Here is an 18,645-nt window from a genome sequence, read left to right on the forward strand (position 1 = left end):
TTATTCTGTAGAGGTTTCTTGATGAGAAAATATTCTGTCATTAAGTCTTGAAACAGTGTAGTTGCATATTTTATGCTAGTTTGAACATTTCTTTCATAAGGAGTAGTCTGTGCTATTATTAATCTCTACGCATTAGCTAGTATACCATGTAAAATCTGATGAATAAATAGTAAAATCCTTCTAGGGTAATTCAGGTGCATAGATAGTGAATAACACCACATTTGTGTATGGAGAAGAACAACTGTATTGTTTACTGTTAACTCAATATATGCAGCTGTGAATTGTTAAAATAAACCTTAATGCAAGCTGAATACCTTGAGAATGAGGATAGAGTATAATGAAAACAATAAGAAAAATTGAGAATTTAGAGGGTTTTTTCTTAGAGACTGTAACATACAATTTTACACATATCTATATATTTACTTAGATATAACTATATATAGCTATAAACATACCAGATAATTTATTGAAATTTTTGTTTTTGTAGGAGAAATAAGCATGGAGTCACTCGTGAGAAGATTGCTCAGATGTTGGAACGATATGAATATCAAATATCCATCCCTATTGTCATTAATTCAGTGGTACCTCCCCACAAAAACACTCAAAGACCACCTCTGCAGAGAAGACATAGGTGGGGAGACAATACAGACTCACGGAGTTCTTTCAGTATTTCCAGTAGCCAGTAACACAGTTGCAGTCAGTTAATAAGAATCTGTTATTTGCCCTTTTAAAACACATCATCACTTCCAATAAAGTAGTGATTTTCTGTGTTTTAAATAGGCCTATTTCAAGACCCATTTTCTTCTGGAGGTTGTTCTTTTTAATGGACTTGCATGTAAATAAAATTGTACATTTAATGTTTTTTAAAACTATTAAAGTTGTAAGACCTTGGATTTTAGTAAAATATTTAATATAGTATGGCATATAGCAGTCTTTCTTCGGAAATCTAAGACAATGATGTCATATATTAGATAACTGTTGAGCAGTTTTTTTTAAAGAAGGGGTCATATTAAGGATCTTTTAAAAGAGAAGTAAAGCTCAAAAAGAAGAGTTTATTTATTTAATAATCAATTTTAATTATAGTTATTTAGTCTTCTTACCTTTTTGGAGATTTTTTTGAAAGCAGTTATGCTCTGGATTGTCCTTTAGTTCTATTTGGCATGTATTGCCTATTGGCAAAATTTTGGCATGTGTTTTTTGACCTCAGTTGAGAGGTTTAATATTTTTGTTGTTGTTTTCTTGGGGTTTTGGGGTTTTTCCCTTTCTTTTTTGGTCTCAGAAGTTCATGTGGCAGCTGAAGCAACATTCTGCCAGTACAGTATTCACCAGTCATAAACTGTGCAACCTGAATTATTTTTTTATTTATTCTCGTCAGTAGTATATAAACTGTGATGATGTTGGCACACCACCAACTTGTTTTGTTCTGACTGAAAAAAACCCTGAATTTTATCACTAAACCATTGAAATTTCACAGCTGTGTCTTTCTAAGTCAGTTTCTTTCATTTGTGATAAAAATGAAGTTTTAAGAAATTAGGCTGTCAATTCCCAGTCCACAGTTAGGATGAATCAATTCAGTATAAATAGTGGATATAATTCTGTAAAACCATCTTGCATTCCTAATTTTGGCATAGCCAATGTAATCTGTTTAGCACATAACAAAGAATGAGCCAGCATGGAGACTGACTAACTTACTGCTCTTTTTCTCTTAAAAAAATTATGAATTTGTAAGTGTTCACTTTGCATTTTTTCTAACAGCTTGCTGTATTAATAAAATATATTTGTGTTCATTATTGTTGAAGTAGTTCAATGCAACAATTTATATTTTCAGGCTCATAGGATTTTGTACAGATGAGCATTATTGCTGCCCTGCTAGCTGAAATAATCTAACTACTCTTCCTTATACACTGAATGACCAAACATTGACTAGGAAATTTTGTCAAGAACATGAGTATGTAACAAAAAGAATTTAGATGGTTATCTACTACTCATTTTGTGTCACAGTATCAGAAATTTGAAAATTGCAAAGCGAGCATAATTTTTTAAATTGTAGACAATTTTTCAATAGGCCCTAAAAATTACTTCATCAATAAAGTCTGAATACCATGAGAGCTGAAAATCCAGCTATATAATGAGGTATCTTTCTGTGGTTTTCTACACCTATTGTGCAAATTTATGTTTTAATTATTTGAACCAGAATTTAAAATCTCACTAGCACCTGCATTGTTAATATATTGAATTATGTGTTTGTGTAGAAAAGAGATTCCCCAACTATATTAATAATCTTCCTTTATTGTCTGTTACTCATTTAAAGTATTTACTGTGTTTTAGTTTTCATTGTTATATTTTTCCATGTCTCAAAGGAATCATGGATATCATTGTAAATGCTCATTAATACTTAAATTATGCCAAAGTTTTTATAGTTAAACATGAAAGTACATTTGAAATGTGGGGAAGATAAAAAGGTTTTAGACTCATTTACTCTATTTTACTGTATGCTATAACATGATAAAAATTATTGAGGCTTATGTAATATTCACACAGTGCTAAGGCATAGCAAAAAAGAGCTGATTATTGAAGATTGAAATGGGGTTGTTTAGCAGTATTTATTTGAATAGGTACTAATTTGTACTGTTCTAAGATGGTGCAGCTTTTCTTGTGATGCCTTTTTAATTATCAGTGCATGGGAATGTTTTTGCTGTGCAAAGCATGCTGATCAATTGGCCTGCAGTTTGAAAAGGACACTTAATGAAGGGAAGCTTTGCAATTTGTGTATCAAACGTCTGTAAATTGGTTCATCTGTACAGGTGTTTTCTAAGGTAAGTACAGTGACATGGTAGGTGAAAACCCACTGGAATTACTCTCCATGTAACACTTCTGTTTCATGGTATAATCATATTTTATGAGGATATGACAGTCACGGATCATAGACATATCTCAGAAGTTGATTTTACCATTTACTATACTATTTATAGGTAAAAAATTATGTGAAGTACATGTTACAGATACTGAATTTCTCATGCCCTCAAAACCAAGGAAAATTAGTTATTTGGTTAAAATGTGCAAGAAATGTAAGAACTTGCTGCTTAGCTAGACAGGGGATCTGAAAATTCTTACTGTCTGTACTTTCTGTACAGTACTTCTGTTGATGATGATATTGTAACTAGAATGAAGGTTTCCCATTGTTCACTTTTTAAATAAATTGCTAGTTCATCATATTTCATGAAATAATAATGTCAGATTGGTTTTTGTTTTTAAATTTAACTAATGCATAGAGCCGTAATATTATAAGTAAAAATCCTAAGTTTTTCCTGCATACTTGAAACTAGTGGGATGTTTGGTAAGTAAATTTAAGAGTTAACTTTTCTAAGCATGAAATTTGAATGAAAATTAATTTGTAGAACATACATAAATTGGTTCATTCTCAAGGCATCAATATAGCAGACCACTTAGTATCATCTGTATAGGAAAAAGTGCTTTTAGTTTTACTGCTTCATCTAAGCTGCTGTTTCTTGGTTTATTGGTTTATATCCTGAATTACCAAAAGTTTTCATCAGCATTCTTTGGGCAATGTAGTTTTCTTATTTTAATTTCGTATAGATAAGAAAAAAATCACCCCCCCCAAGATCAAACACTAAAAAACCTGTGTGCTAGTTTTGGGTGGGATAAAGTTAGTTGTTTTCAGAATAGCTGGTCTGGGACTGTGTTTTAGATTTGCCTGGAAACAGTATTGATAACACAGGGGTGTTTTTGTTACTGCTGAGCAGTGCTTACACAGCATCAAGGCCTTTCTGCTCCTCACAGAGAGTTGGGAGGGGACAAAGCTGGGACAGCTGACCCCAGCTGACCAAAGGGAGATCCCAGACCATATGGCATCACACCTGGTATATAAAGCTGGAGGAAGAAGGAGTGAGGGGGTTTGGAATGATGGTGGTTGTCTTCTGAAGTAAGCATTCCATGTGATGGAGCCTGGCTTTCCTGGGAGATGGCTGAACACCTGCCTGCCTGTGGGAAGTGGTGAATGAATTCCTTGTTTTGTTTTGCTTGCATGTGCAGCTCTTGCTTTACCTGTTAAACTGTCTTTATCTCAAACCATGAGTTTTCCCACTTTTACCTTTCTGATCCTCTTCTTCATTCTATCAGGAGAGAGTTAAGTGAGGGGCTGTGTGGGGCTGAGGTGACAGCTGGGGATAAACCAGTGTAACACTGCTAATTTTTTGAGATGTGATGTTAAATTATCTCCTGTGAGGTATCCTGTCTTCTGTTCTTGTAGCCATACCCTCTTGAGGTTCAATTTAGTTTGCCATGATGCATAATTTTATAAGCTTTTTGTGTTTAAGAAGAAGGCCAAGATTTCATCTGACATCTGTCTCTTGAAACTTGTTGCAGAGATGGTTGTTTCTCTGCTAATAGATCACTGAAAACAAGGCTTTCTCTAGCTAAGACTTATAACATTTATATTGTTTGTGTGTCTTTCCTGTTGTAATTTAGACTGTTGGTATTTTCTTCTTTTAGCTGAACAATAAATTTCATTCTCAGTGAATTAGAAGAATTCTCACATTCATGTGTGGCGTGTAGTTTTAACTGCTGCTTTCTCCTAGTAATCATGTTCTCTGGAGGAAGTGTTTTTGCTCAGTGCTGGTACATCATGAAGATGAGGTGACTAGGTATATGTTGAGACTTCAAAAGAGCAGACACATGTATTACAATTCCCTGTAAAAAGCATTAAAAAGACAGTGTTGAAATTGAAAGTAAGCCCTCATTTTAAGTGATCAGATGTTTCATGTGGATCAGATGTAAAAATATTTCCCTTTGGGGTTTCTAGATTGATGCTTGTCTCATTTTAATGTTTGTGTTCTTGTCCTTTTGAAATAAAAGCAAGAGCAGAGAATAAAGCTCTCTATTAATATCCTAGGTGAAAATCTTATACATCAATAAATTTGTTGTGGGTTTTTTTTCTTTTTATAGACTAATTGGTTGAAATTAGCTTCAAACCTGCTTATTTTGAGATCACAGAAAAAAAAGGTGTGAAAACATAATTGGCCTTATTTAAAAAAAAAGGTAACAGTTTATCAAGGTCTAATCATCTCAAATTTGTCTTAATTTATTACTGTAGTAATGGAGGAGCTGCAAATGGTGGCTTTTGGTTGAGGTATGCTGTCAGTGTAATTCTAGATCAAGGATAATAAAAGCATTGAAGTATTTTGTCTGGAATTGGTCTTTGCAGTTTCCTTTTAGCTGATAGTGCTGCCGCTTCATTTCTCTGGTAGGCAGGCAGTCCTTGACCATGTCATGTGTACCTTACTGATTTATAGTGTTCTTGTAACAATATCATGTTGTGCCAAGCCAGAATATATCCATGAAAATTGAAAACAAAACAAAACAAATCAGTTGTACTTGCAGTCTTTTTAATGATGTTAAATTTTTTGTTTTGTTAATCCAAGCTAAACTACTGATTTTTAAAAAGGCTGAATTCTCTTGGGTCATATTGTTTAACCTCTTTCTAAATTGCTAACAGACAATTTAGAAAGAGGTGCTGCTTTAGCTTACTGAGTAAGCATTTGCTTATTTCTAAGAGGTGTATTGTATCATGTACAAATCAGTCTTAGTCATAGGCCCATAATCCTGTGTGGCTGTTATATATTCATAATACTTTTAGGGGTTTTTTTTTTTCCTTTATTCATTACCTTTAGGTCTGGGTAGCCTGTATTACAGGTTATAATAGTCTATGAGAAATTACTGAACAGCTTATCCCACATCTTGCTCTTAACCATTAATAGTTTCTGAAGGCTCATGAACCTGGCTTAGGAGTGGATGGACTATATTACTTTCCCCCATTTGGCATTTTTCCTGATAGCCTGCAAGATGGATACAGTGTTTTTCAGGGACTTTGACAACAAAAGTATAGACATGGAATAGTCTGCCTGAAGCAGGTCAGGTCTGTATGTCTCAGCTGCATTTGAGGCTCTTTGCAGGTATTTGCTACATGTGCTAAATGCTCAATGAATATTTAGCATTATCCTTCACTTTATGGAGACTGTGCTTAAGGCAGTGCAGCAAAAATGCATTATGTAAGATTATAAATTGAACTCTTTGTATGTAATATGTGGATGGCAGAGCATTGTGTTTCATTCTGTTTCTGCTTTGTTCCTGCAATCTAAACTGAGTTCTTGATTCTAATAATTAATACTTAAGTGCCTTTCTTGGTCCTAGGTCTAGATCCTCTTAGATGAGAAGCAACAGGTGGAGGTTGCAACATGGGGAATATGTATTGGATAGTGGCTTGTGTAATCTCATCCTTGGAATATTCAAAACTTTTATGGGCAAGGCACTGAGCAATGAGATCATGATAGTGCTTTGAGCAGAGGTTGGACCATATGATCTCCAGAGGCCCTTTCTGACAGAAGTTATTTGGTTATAAGTGATGGAGTGAGAGCAGTGTCCAGAATATCAGAAGAGTTAGCCCTTACCTATCAGAGCAGAGTTTTAAGTCGCTAATGGAAGTGCTGCCTCGTCTCAGGGTGTTGGATGCTGGCTGTGATGTTGTTCTTATTCTCAAGTGGACCCTAAGTTTCTGGCTTTAACTAGCAGCAAAACTGGCTGTGCCCTTTATTCTGGTTATGTTGTTTCATAGCAGTGTTGGCAGAGCTGTTCAGAGGTTCAACAGGTTGCTCAGTACCTTTAGCTGTTCCCCTTTTCTCTCCCTCAGTGTCCATTTAGCTGTACTGTCTTTCCAGAACTAGAAGATAATAGTATATATTAGTGCTTCTCTAAAGTAATTTTTTATTTTCTGTCCAAAGACGAATTTCTGTTTATGCTCACTAAATTACAGAATTGAAAGACAGTTTTCTGCACCTATTCATCCCCAACACTCTAGGAATAATACAGGGCTGTTTTTTAAAAAGTAATCATCTTTAAGGGGTTAATTCATGATGTCTTTTGTATATCTCTAGCCCTTTGGTAAAAGATACTTGAAAAGGAAAATGAGTGAATACCAAGGTGTAGTATACAGAAATAGTAAAATTTGGATACTAGCATGACGAAGTATGGAGATTTGTTGGAAAAGGTGTAATAATGTCCATGGAATGTGCATTTTAACTGACTACTCTGTGGCTTCTTAGTATTTCAAAGAGCATTTGAGATACACAGTGCAACAAGTGGAACAGATGTTCTGAATAGCAACATTGACTGCAGTTACCAGTATTTGAATTTTAATGTTGCTATAACCTAGGTTAGAGGCTGGTTACTTAATATTTGCTGATCCTGTTTTCTTTTACTGTTTTCCTGATGTAACTCCCCCCTCCCCCTTTTTTGTTTCTTCTTTAACTGCTTTTTTCTCATCTGAGTCCTGTGTGGTTTTTAGTGCAGTTGTCTTCATAACTCTGGATCCATCTCCTCCTTCCCTTTTCTTCCCTTCATAATAAACTTGTGTGAAGAGCTACACCTTATTCTCTAACTTTTTAAATGCTTCCAGTCCCTTGCTGATTTAAAAGCTGAGCATATAGTACCCCACCCCTAAGCTATTTGAATTTTTTTTCTTGTTTTGTTAAAAGTAGTATTTTGTGTTGTACAGTATGTTTTTCTTCATATTTTTTTTCCTCCGTAATTTTGCAGTATTGTCTTGTGTTTGTAAAATTCATGCTTTTGTTCCAGAATTACAGTCTGTGCTTTGGTGGACAGTTAGGTCTTTGCTATAATTTTGCTAATTAAAGTTACTTTAAATACAGCTAAAATTTGTTATCTTTCATTGAAAGCTCCTAACAGGGAATAGTTTATTACTTATCTCCAGATATTTAAATCTGCTCTCATTATGCCCCTATTAGTCTCCCACCCATATTTTTCTTCAACTTGATTCTGCGTGTGTCTCATCTCAAAATTCATTTTACATTTGTTTTTGGTGTGAATGTGCATTGGTAAGAAAGGTCAATACTTCCCCCTGTAAATCTCATTTTTACTTTTAAAACCCTTTTGTTGTACTTGCGTATTTTTACATCCTGTTACAATGTCTATCATCTGTGTTCAGGTGCTAGGATGATGTATCACAGGGTGTGGGTCCTTTTATTTTCTGGTTAAAATATTTATTTATTTATTGGAACAGTAACTTTAGAGTGCATGACAAGATGATTGGTACTGTATTTGCAGTGCATAACATTGTCATTGGTGCCCATCATGTTCCCTTCAAAGGACTAAATGTGGCCAGAACTTGAAACTGATCCTCTGAGCCTTCATGGGGGAAAGGCTGATGGTGAAACTGCAGGGTTCTTTCTCTTTATATCTTTAAGATCTAATATCTTTCTCTTTATATCTTTAAGATATAATTAGATCACTTGGAGTGTTTCTTCTTGTCCTTTTTTTTTTTTGCCTTAACCTGCTTTTTAACACCAAGTCATAGTTAACAGTGCAGAAAAATTCAGTCAAAGAAAAAAATGGCACCTCTTCTCCATCTGTTGGCATCCATCAGTCCATGTATTTCTGGGGGAGTTGTTTTGTTTCTCTTCTCAGTTTCGAATTGTGTCAGGTGAGATATTTATAGCATCTAGAAGAGGTTGAAACAGCTTGTTTTTCACTTGTTCAGAAAGTAGGTGTTTCATAGTAGGCACTTGTATATTCAGTACATAAACATGTTTTAAACAGTATATTCAGGATTGATTTTCTTTAATCTTGATCAACATAGACTATGACTAAGGAGCCAAATTAGGACATTTAAATCATGAGACATTCATGACTTTCGTGAACCAGGCAGGACAAAAATCAGTAAAGTCATCTCACCTGAAATTTCTATAGAGTGAACAGACTGTCATTTGAAACTGAATTGCTGTTACCTCAGAAATGTGGGGGTTTTGGTGGGTGGGTTGTTTGGGTTTTTAACCTTAGAAAGCAAAGTGCTTGCCCTTTGCCATGTATTTGATTAAATGAACAGCTTCTAAAGGCATGCTTTAATCAGACTAATTGCATGCTATTCTCTGTGTACTCTCTAGATCAAGGTCTTTTGTGTCTGGACTATAACAGGGCAGCAGTCTGACTGATTATGCATGGCACAGAACTGTATATACATCATTCCTGTATAAAGATTGGACTAGCTTTTTGAGCATTGTGATTAGTTTATTTTATAAAAGTACTTAAATCTCACTACCAGTGGCAAAGCTGTTGAGAGACAAAGGAATAATAAATACTGAGTTACTGATTTAATTCAGTTAGTAGGATCTTTGCTGATTTGGGGCAGAGGGAATTAATTTGCAACACTAATGTGTAAACATTTCTTACAAATAATTTGTAGTGAATTTCCTTGCAGTGAGGCAACCTGACAGGTTGCTGCTGAAGGTACTCGCATGTTCCCACCAACCACTTCTTTGTCTTAGCCAGACACTTTTTTCCTCTTTGCTTTGGAGAGTTAAATGAGCATAACAAAAAAGTATGTACTTCTTTTCTTTTGATGCAGGGTCAAGGCAGGTGAATCCACCTGCAAGGAGAGTGGTAGAGCCAGCAAAAGATCATAGTGGAAGTACAAGGGCATCATCTGGAGCAAAGCAGGCAAGGGTGACAAAGACTGTTTCTTCAGCAGCAAAGTGCTAAGTTGAATACTCAGATGTCTAATGGAATTTCAGCTTTCAGGAAATCCAGTAATGCTGGCAAGTTTTGTGGTTTTGTCCAGGTGCTTGATCACCTGATAATATAACCCAATTTTCCATTTGGTTTTGCAGAACTAGATCTTTATCACTCATTTCAGTGCTAAAGGCAAGATATGTAACATAAAGGCTGGTACCTTGGCTTTTTATTTTTTCATTCCAAAATTATAACTTCAATTTTTAGTTGTTTCTGAAGCAAAATTAGGTGACAAGGAATTTAAGAATGTACTTGGACTTGCCAGATGGGGAAAGTGAAGTGTATCCCAGTAAATGCCATCTTAGGCAAGTTGCTCTGCTGTAATTTTTATGTTGAAAACACAGTCCAGAGACTTTGGAGATTAATGATGGCATACATTTCTGAAAGACCCTGTACCTCATTGCTAAATGTCATTCAGAATTGGATTTTAAATTTATCTCCATCTTGCCTGATGATTAGGAAACATTTCTTTACTGGTTGTCAAGCACTGAACTGGCTGCCCCGGGGAAATGGTGGAGTCACCATCCCTAGGGGTATTTAATAGACATGTAAATGTGGCACCTGGGGACATGGTTTAGTGATGGGCTTGGTAGTGCTGAGTTAATGGTTGGACTCAATGATCTCAGAGAATTTTTCCAACCTAAATGACTCTATAATTCATTACAGCAGTGACTGCCGGCATTTTTCTATATCAAGCAAACATCAGTTTAGATGCATGCTGGAGGTGAAGTCTGTACAATTGCAAATAAATAATTCTTTTGGTTTTGCCATTTTTCAGCAAAGTGTGACTAATTGCTTTAGATTAATTAGTTAGTATGTTCTACTTCAGTGAAAGTGCATTTGTTTCTCCAGTTGAAAGTGTTGTCTGAGCACTGGCTCTCAATCAACCTGGTCAGTGCTACTTTGAACAGTAGGATGCAGCGTTAAAGTCACATGTAACAGGGTTATGGCAAAAAGCATTTAGTACTGACTAAAGAGTAGGCTGAGAAATTTAAAAGTGTTACAGAAGGGGAATTCCTTCTTCAACGGAGATACCATTATATTTTTTCAGGTCTTTTTATTACTAACCAGGTTTCTAAATACATAATATGTAGCAAAATTTAAATACCAGCTGAAATTGCACCTTTTTTCTTTTCCTTTTGTACGTGTTGTATGCCTTTAATAGCAGCTCACTAGCAAATGTCTCTGTAAAAAAAAGAAGTCTGTCTCCATGCTCGTTCTTGCATTTTCTCAGTGCTTGTGTGCCATATGGTTTTACAGTAAAAGAAACTCTCAAAAGGCATGTAGGTGGACTAAAAGAGGAGGAACAAAGTTAATCTTATGAAAACTAGTAGACAGTTAGCTTAATTGAATGCAAAAACTTTAACATGATATGGGGTTATACCCCAAGCAGGAAATTTTAGCTATGCCATCACAGAGCATTAGAATATTTCCTTGGAGTAGTATTTTGTTAGAATCAATTGAAAAACAAAAGTTATCCAGAACCATTATTTTATTATTCTACATTTTCTTACTCTACACTTAGTAGTTTATCATTTTCCTTGTTGCTTTAGTCCTTCCTTTAGGAAATTCATATCTTTATAAAACTAATTTCTTTGAACTGTTATAAAACCTCCATATTTACAAAGCACAGAAATTACATAGTTGTATTTATGATGAACTGTTGAATGTCATTATTAATGATTATATCTAGGTGTGCTACATCATCATCCTGGATCAACATTTATATTTGTTATTATTTTTACATGCAACAATTTCAATGCAGTAATAGCTGTTAGTTTTTCTGGATCATCCAGGGGATTCTTTTCCCACTATTTGTTGGATGTGTTTTTTTTCTGTTCTTGCATTCTAAAGTGAATCCCATTCAGTGTGATTTTCCATCCTGATTCAGATTTTAAATTTATCTTCATCTTGCCTGATGATTAGGAAACATTTCTTTACTGGTTGTAAAGAAAGTGTGCTAAGTGTACTAAGAAAGTGTGCAGACCTTTAAGACTTTTTCTCTCATTTCTGCAATTCTGATGCAAAATCCCAGCCTAAGAAAGTTTCTGTCAGCATTGTCCTGAAAGTGTTGTCAGATGTGTCAGGGGATAGACATCAGAAACATGCTTGCACCAGTATTAGGGAAGTTCATTTCCAGCAGCAGCAGTGCAAATTCACATCTGGAAGAAGTAAGTGATAAGCAAAGTTTATCTACAATAATATCAAGGCTGGAGAAGTTCATTTCTTACCTGTGTCAGTGCTGACATGGATAATTTAGTTGTCATTTCTGCAGTTGTTCTGGCAGCACAAGGGCTTTTAGGTACAACAAGAAATTCTTCTTGGAATTGGTGCACAGATCTGATGTTTTATTCCCCACTACATTAAAAACAGTTAAAATCGGGAGATTATTTTCTATTACACTGGTAAGGGGGTTTATGAATCTGAAGACTCCAGAGAATTTCCTTGTCTAAAACCAGTTTCAAGTTATGAATTTTCTTCACTAAAGAAGAAAATTAACGTCAAGATTTAAGATATAATCTTGGATTAGTATATGATTTCTGCATATGTGGGCTATATGTAAGAAAGTAATCTCTCCAGCTACTATTGCACGTACTTCTCTTTAATATAATTTATTTCAGTAGACAAATAAGATCTATTCAATCCTAAAACTTTAGCATCCTATGTCTCTCTTTCTGGAGAGATAGGAGGCATGTTGCTGACTATGGAATGTACTGTGAACAGAATTCAACATGGTGTGGACATTCCCATGTAAACCAGAGGGCACTCTATTGAAAATACACAGATCTGGAAAAGGAGAAGTCAATTTTCATTACTTGGAGGAAAGCACCATTTGGACTTAAATGCCAACAGTTGAAGAAAATCAATTTCTTAGTAGGATTTCTTATCTGGATGCTATTATAAGGAAATAAATTTCATGTGCTTTCCAACAAGACCACTATGGAGATCTGTAGTGCCCCTTGCACTACAGTGATATCAAGGCACTAAGACTTTTGAATCCTGTTGCAGTCAACAAACTTTATTGCTATGCTGAGAAAGCTGCTGCTGTCCTTTGCACTCAGAAAATTAGGAGGGTTTGCTTTGTAGAGTTCAAATTAAGGAAGAACTTAGAGACTAACAATGAATAAACTTAAGAATGAATAAAGGATAAGGATAGATTCCAATAGGATTCCCATTAATTCCCAGGCTGCCTCCTAGTGATCAGCTTTCCCTCTACATTGACAGTTACCCTTTTATGTTTTGTTTTGTATTGTTTCTCTCAAGAATTTCAGAATACAGCACTTAATAAAGTAGGTAATTTTACATACACATTCCTAAAAATCAACTAATTTTGCCCTATAATTCTAGCTGCTGCTTTGCCTTAGTGTATTGTGTGAAGTACCATCACAAACAAAGACTTTCAGAAAAGTGAAGAATTACAGAAAAGGAACATGTCTTTGGTGTAAAGATTTATCAATCAAACTTAGCTCTAAAAACTTAATCTCTCTGACAAATTGAAAAGGGAGATTTTAGGTTCCTGGATGGAATCCTAGACTGGGTTTTTCTTACAAGTTTTCATTTCAGGGTTAGTGGCTGATGGGCCAAAGTCAAGATTTCAGAGAAGTCAGGGCTGCTTTCTGTTACCTTTGATGAGAACTGCAGACAAAATAAATAAGACTTCTGAAAAGAGCTATGAAATTAACTGTAAACATGTCATTTTTCCTACAGCATCTTAATTTTTCCACAGTGTATTATTTTGTTGGTAATAAAGTATGAAATATTTCTTCCAAATATTTATGATTCAAGACGTAATATACTGAACAGTAAGTATCAGAGTTGCTGTAGTCACTGTAACATTACATTGTTTGGATTTTGGTTAGTATGTTTTGAATTTGAGTATTTGATCTTAATGGATGACATTGTTCTCTACTTTGTACCTTTCAGCTCCTCACAGCATTTACTGAAATTTCAGAGTAGCACCAGCTTTTCAGGATCTATTATTCAAACATCATGCTAGAAAGGCATCTAGAAACACAATCTTTGGTCTAACGATGATTTGTGATACTTTTTGTAAAGCAAAGTTATTGAGATGGCAGCTGGGTTTACTTAAATGGATTTAAATGTTCAGGATTGTCCTGAATTGTATTGATTAGGCATTTGTTTAACCAATAGAAGGTGTTATCTGAGATATTATCAACTGAAAAATGCAGATAGTCTGTGTTTGATCATCATAGTAACATAAAGTACCTATTCATCATACAGATTGATCACCATGAATACGTTATTGCTCTAACTTAGTGGGGGCTTGATTTTTTATTTGTTTGGGGTTTTACATTTGATCTTCTTTGTTTTCATATAGGGAGAAAAATTTAAGCAAGAACCCTGGATTCCTGTTAATAAAAGCAAAGCAGAAGAAAAAGAGAAAAAGAAACAAAACAATGAAAAGTAATCACACAGAAATTACGAAGAAAATGTTATGTGGAGTAGCTCATCATCCAATTCCAGGTGACCATGATGGATCTGAAAGTGAAGAGGATGACTTGGAAGAAGAAAACAAAAAATCAATGTGTACATTCAGCAAAGGCACGGAGGATCCAGTAACAGTTTGTGAAGAGCAGCCTAAGAGTAGTGATGAAAGCCTAAAAGATGCTGCAGGGGTTTCAAGAGAGAGTTTTCTGGTTGCTGTGCCTGAGGTCTCAGTGATGTCAAATAGTGCATGGAAAAATGAATTGCCTGTAGAAAGTGACAGTTTGCTTTTAAGAGATGTAAAACCTTTTTGTACTGAAAACCTAACCAAAAATGCATTAGATGACAAGGAAGCAAAGCAGAGGCACAAAGACACCCTCTGCAGTTTCCTACCAATAAGCAATGATAAAAATTCCATCCAGAAAACAGAAGGCATTTCTGAAGACTATGGTATGTCATTGTTAAGCACAGAAAACAAACTGGGATCATGCCAAATTACATGTGAACCTGACTTGGAAGCCAAGGGTGTAAGTTTAAACAGTGAAGAAAAAGAAATCTCTCAGTATTGCAGTTCAAATATACTTAATAATGTGCCTGATAACACAGAGGGCGAATGTCCATTTTTAAAAGCAGAAGAAACTACCTCCAATGCCTGGGCTTTTTTTTCAATTAATTTATCTACTGAGGAGTTGCAGATGGGCTTCAATACTCAAGTTTCTCTCTCTCCTCGCTCTGAGGATAAATGTGTAAGTGAACAAAAATCTCAAAAAGTGAGGAAACCTGAACAGACTCACATGAACAGTTCAGCAGAGGTAAACTGCTATCAGTCAAATGAGAGATTGGTAAAGGAAAACCATCTTGAAACAGAAACTGAGGAAGTTGGCAATGTAATAAGCAATGGTCTGTCTGCATCTCCAACTGGTAAAGTGCACTTTGATTCCCTAGTGGAAGCCAGGGCTGCCTTCATGCAGGGTTCAAGTGAAGTAATTGTGCCAATAAATGATGCTACACCAATTACACTGAAGAGGAAGAGATACAGGAGAATTGTCAACTTAGCACCAAAGTTTAACCTACCAAGACAGATCTTTGCTCATACAGAGGAAGGGAAGGACATCCCAGTAAGAGAAGATATTCCCCAAAACACTGTTTTAGAAGTGAGGCAAAAATACTTTCTAAGCAAGAACTGTGGAGAAGCACATGAACAGGACCATGCATTGCAGGAATATTCCTCACCCACTCCGGATGCAGATGCTCTGGTACATAATATTTCTTACATTCATTCAGGACCATGTCCTCCTATATCAAAATATGCCTGCAGGGTTTGTGTAGATTCCAAAACAAAGGAGGAGCAAGCTACAACTCTTCAGCCACAACAGGTAGTTAATAAAAAAGAGGACGAGGCTGAACATGTTTCTTCAGAGGTTACAAATGGCCAGCCAGATAATTTGTCTTCTGTTAAAGTTGTTTCTGAGTATCTAGAAGATTCTACTACAATGGCAAGCTGCAGTGAAAATGCAAATGGAGCAGATGACTCTGAGCCAGCAAAGACATCACAGCTTGAAGATTATCAAGATGCAGATGTGAAATGCAGTTTTCTGGGACTTCCCTTATCATTAGGATTTGCTTTTCAGCTTGTGCAGCTCTTTGGTTCTCCAGGTCTTCCACTGGGTATAATGCTTTTCTTACTACTCCTATATAAAACAAAAAAAACCCACAATCCCCTCAAAACCACAAACAAAAAACAAAGCACTCCCTCCAAACCAAAAAACAAATGAAAAGACTATGGTTAGAAACTCATTTTTATTGCAGTTTTTAGTTAAATATTAATGCTGTTGAAACAAATCACTGCTATTTTGGTGACAGTTTTTAGTTTGTACCTAAAATCCTCAGTCTCTGTCAAAGGGGCTTTTGGTTTGGCCTTGTATTTGCAGTCTTTTTAGTAACAAAAATTGACTAACTTTAAATCCAAAAATGAAATGCTTGCTGAATTTTTAATATATCCTAGAAAGACTTTTCTGTGTTGATTACAGAACTAAATGATGTTTGAATACATCCTACTGAGTAAGACTTTACTGTGATGATTATGGAACTAAATGAAAATGTGGTACAAAATGTGTGCACTTATATAAAGGCTGCATGTTTGGTTTTATATTCCAGATAGTAAAATTCTTTTTTATTTTAATAGAGTTTTCATACACTCTTGCATGGCTTAGATGCTGTTGAAAAACTTTCCCAAAATCTAATTTGGTTTGAAATTCAATATCAGGCTTACAAGATGTCATCTGAAAGGGAATGTCTTCTTTTTAAGTGTGCCTTATTAATAAGTGTCCTGGTGTTGTGTACGTGCCTTCCAGAGCTCCAGATATCTTATTTTTGTACTTTCAGTTTAATACTTTTAAGTTAGCAGGTAAAAGACAAACAATCCTCAAAGGAATTGAGTATGCCAGCCACCATTTCCCAGCCTGTATACTGCAGGCTAATGTAATCCCACAGATTGGGATTCACTGTAACCCATGAAAACAAGAGAGTTTTGTTTGGAAGTCACCCTAAAACACCTGCTGAAAGAGACATATTCCCTGTGCATAATGTTTTTCAGCTTCTTGAGTCCAAATTTAGTGGAGAAACTTTAACTTTCATTTAGCCAACAATTAGGATTAAAAAACATAGGCCAGCTTTTCAGTATACCTTTACATTTGTTTGCTTCAATAGAATTTAAAATTAAGCATGAATTTTCATATGAAAATTTTAATCTGACAGCTGAGGAGTAGCTTATGTCATTTATCTGCTCAAACTGACTTCAGGATTCTTTGTTGTTTTTTAAAAGTCCATGGCAATGCCATCTGCCAGAACAGTGATGCAAATCATAGGAAGCATTACTTGGCTTTATGTCCCTAAAGGGGGACCTAAAGGACTGCTTTACCTAAATCTGACACCACACACCAAAGAACTTGCCATATAGAGCTGAAATTAAGCAAAGAAGTACTGTTGATGTCCTCAACTGTTGCATATAAAACATTTTTCTTCTCCAAACTTGATGAATCTTCATATTTGTGATCTTAAATTTTATAATGTTAGAGGGAGTTGGCCACAACTTGAAAACAGGCATCTTCCAAGAAAGAAAAAGAATAACCAGGCATTCAGAAACACTCAGTAGCTTAATGAACCAAATATTCTTCTCCTCTGAGTCAGTAACAGGTGACATTCTCTGGAGTTTAGGTGAGTTTCCTCTGGAAATAACCTTCAAGAAATACAAATCTACCCCAATATCTCTCTGAAGCTTTGCCAGCTTGTGACTGCTGACTGCTGGAGTTTTCCCACCAGAATTGTGCCTGGCTGGCCACATTCTCCTTTGTTATTATTATCCTACAATTCCAAAAATTATCCTGCTTTTTTTTTTGTGGCATACAGTACATTGACAGGCAACTATTTATGGATGCACACATTTGAGTGGTATTTTTTACAACACTTGGAATTACAGTCAATCTTTATTGAAATTATTTTGGAAGGGAAGTTTTTGGTAAATAAATATCTTTAGTTATTTATAAATGGAAGATTTAATTGCATGTCTTGCTTGTATGATTCTTATATAAGTGTAGAATATATTTCAGACAGTTTTCCTATAAAGAACCTCTTTTCAGCTTCTTAAACAGTGTTAGAGTTAAAACATTTTAGGAAACACCTTCTCTACTAATAGTGCAAAAATTCTTATAATCAAGCATTTTAAATTTTAGAAGTTGTTAATTAAGTTGAATTTAATTTAATGGCTGAAAACTTTGTTTTTCTTGTGTGTGCCTATTTTTAGGGGAGTATGTGGGGGAAACGAAAGTATGGTAGGAAAGTCTTTGTCTAAATAAAGAAGCGAAACCCAAATCTCCTTCCCTCTCTTTCCCCTCTTGTGCACTGGCCTTAGATTCCAGAAATTCTAAATTCTGATTTTGCTGCTGGCTCACTTAAATATCTGCTTTTAAAAAAATAATGTGTGCAAAAATCTTAATTCAGTGATATATTTTGGCTGTGGAGAGATCTGAACACTCAACTGCAAAAAATATTTTCTTCTGCAGAATCCTTGTTGCCAGATGATTATATAGTTCCCCTTGACTGGAAAGTTTCAAAGATGATCTATTTACTGTGGAAGACCTCTGTGGAGGTATGAATTTTAAGGGATTTTGGAAGGCTTTCCAATATTTCAGGTGCGAAGGGGAAGTCTTCAGTTCTTTGTTAGTAAATTTGCTTTAATGTCCACAATGAGGAGGCAGATGTTTTTTGTCCTCCTCTGAGTATTTCTAAAACCAGCTCATTGGCATGATAGGATTCAGATTTTAAAAGATCAACTTCAGAAGCGTGCACAACTACTAGTTAAAAAAGGGTGAAAAAACTTTGATACCTGTGTCTTGACCTGACCTATGTTCATTAGTACAAGCTACCATCATTCAGATGTTTTCTGTCTTATAGTTTTCTCTCATCATCTGAGCAGATCTCATCCTCCATCACCTCTGCTAGAGCTGCAGCAGAGAAGTCATTCTGCGTGACTGTGGGCAAATTAATTCTCTTTGTCTGGCTGAGAAAGTGTTAACTTATAAATTACTTCTTTTCCTTGTC

The 18,645-nt window shown here is 35.4% G+C and overlaps 1 protein-coding gene across 3 annotated transcripts in view; it reads left to right on the forward strand.

Moving 5' to 3' along the window:
• The window catches only part of N4BP2L2 (NEDD4 binding protein 2 like 2), a 41,434-nt gene that overhangs the window by 14,780 nt on the left and 8,009 nt on the right, over positions 1–18,645 (forward strand). The window contains exons 7-9 of one of the 3 annotated variants that reach the window (XM_071433947.1): positions 488–631; positions 13,940–15,714; positions 18,108–18,193. In XM_071433947.1, the coding sequence (XP_071290048.1) occupies positions 488–631; positions 13,940–15,714; positions 18,108–18,193 (2,005 nt within the window). Of the gene's footprint in view, positions 1–487; positions 1,788–13,939; positions 15,715–18,107; positions 18,194–18,645 lie in introns of those variants that run through there. The other 2 variants (XM_071433948.1, XM_071433949.1) reach the window with 2 other exon arrangements.

The sequence above is a fragment of the Agelaius tricolor genome, unplaced genomic scaffold, assembly GCF_023055355.1.
Source record: "Agelaius tricolor isolate 1412-34295 unplaced genomic scaffold, bAgeTri1.0.p SCAF_9, whole genome shotgun sequence".
NCBI lineage: Eukaryota > Metazoa > Chordata > Aves > Passeriformes > Icteridae > Agelaius > Agelaius tricolor.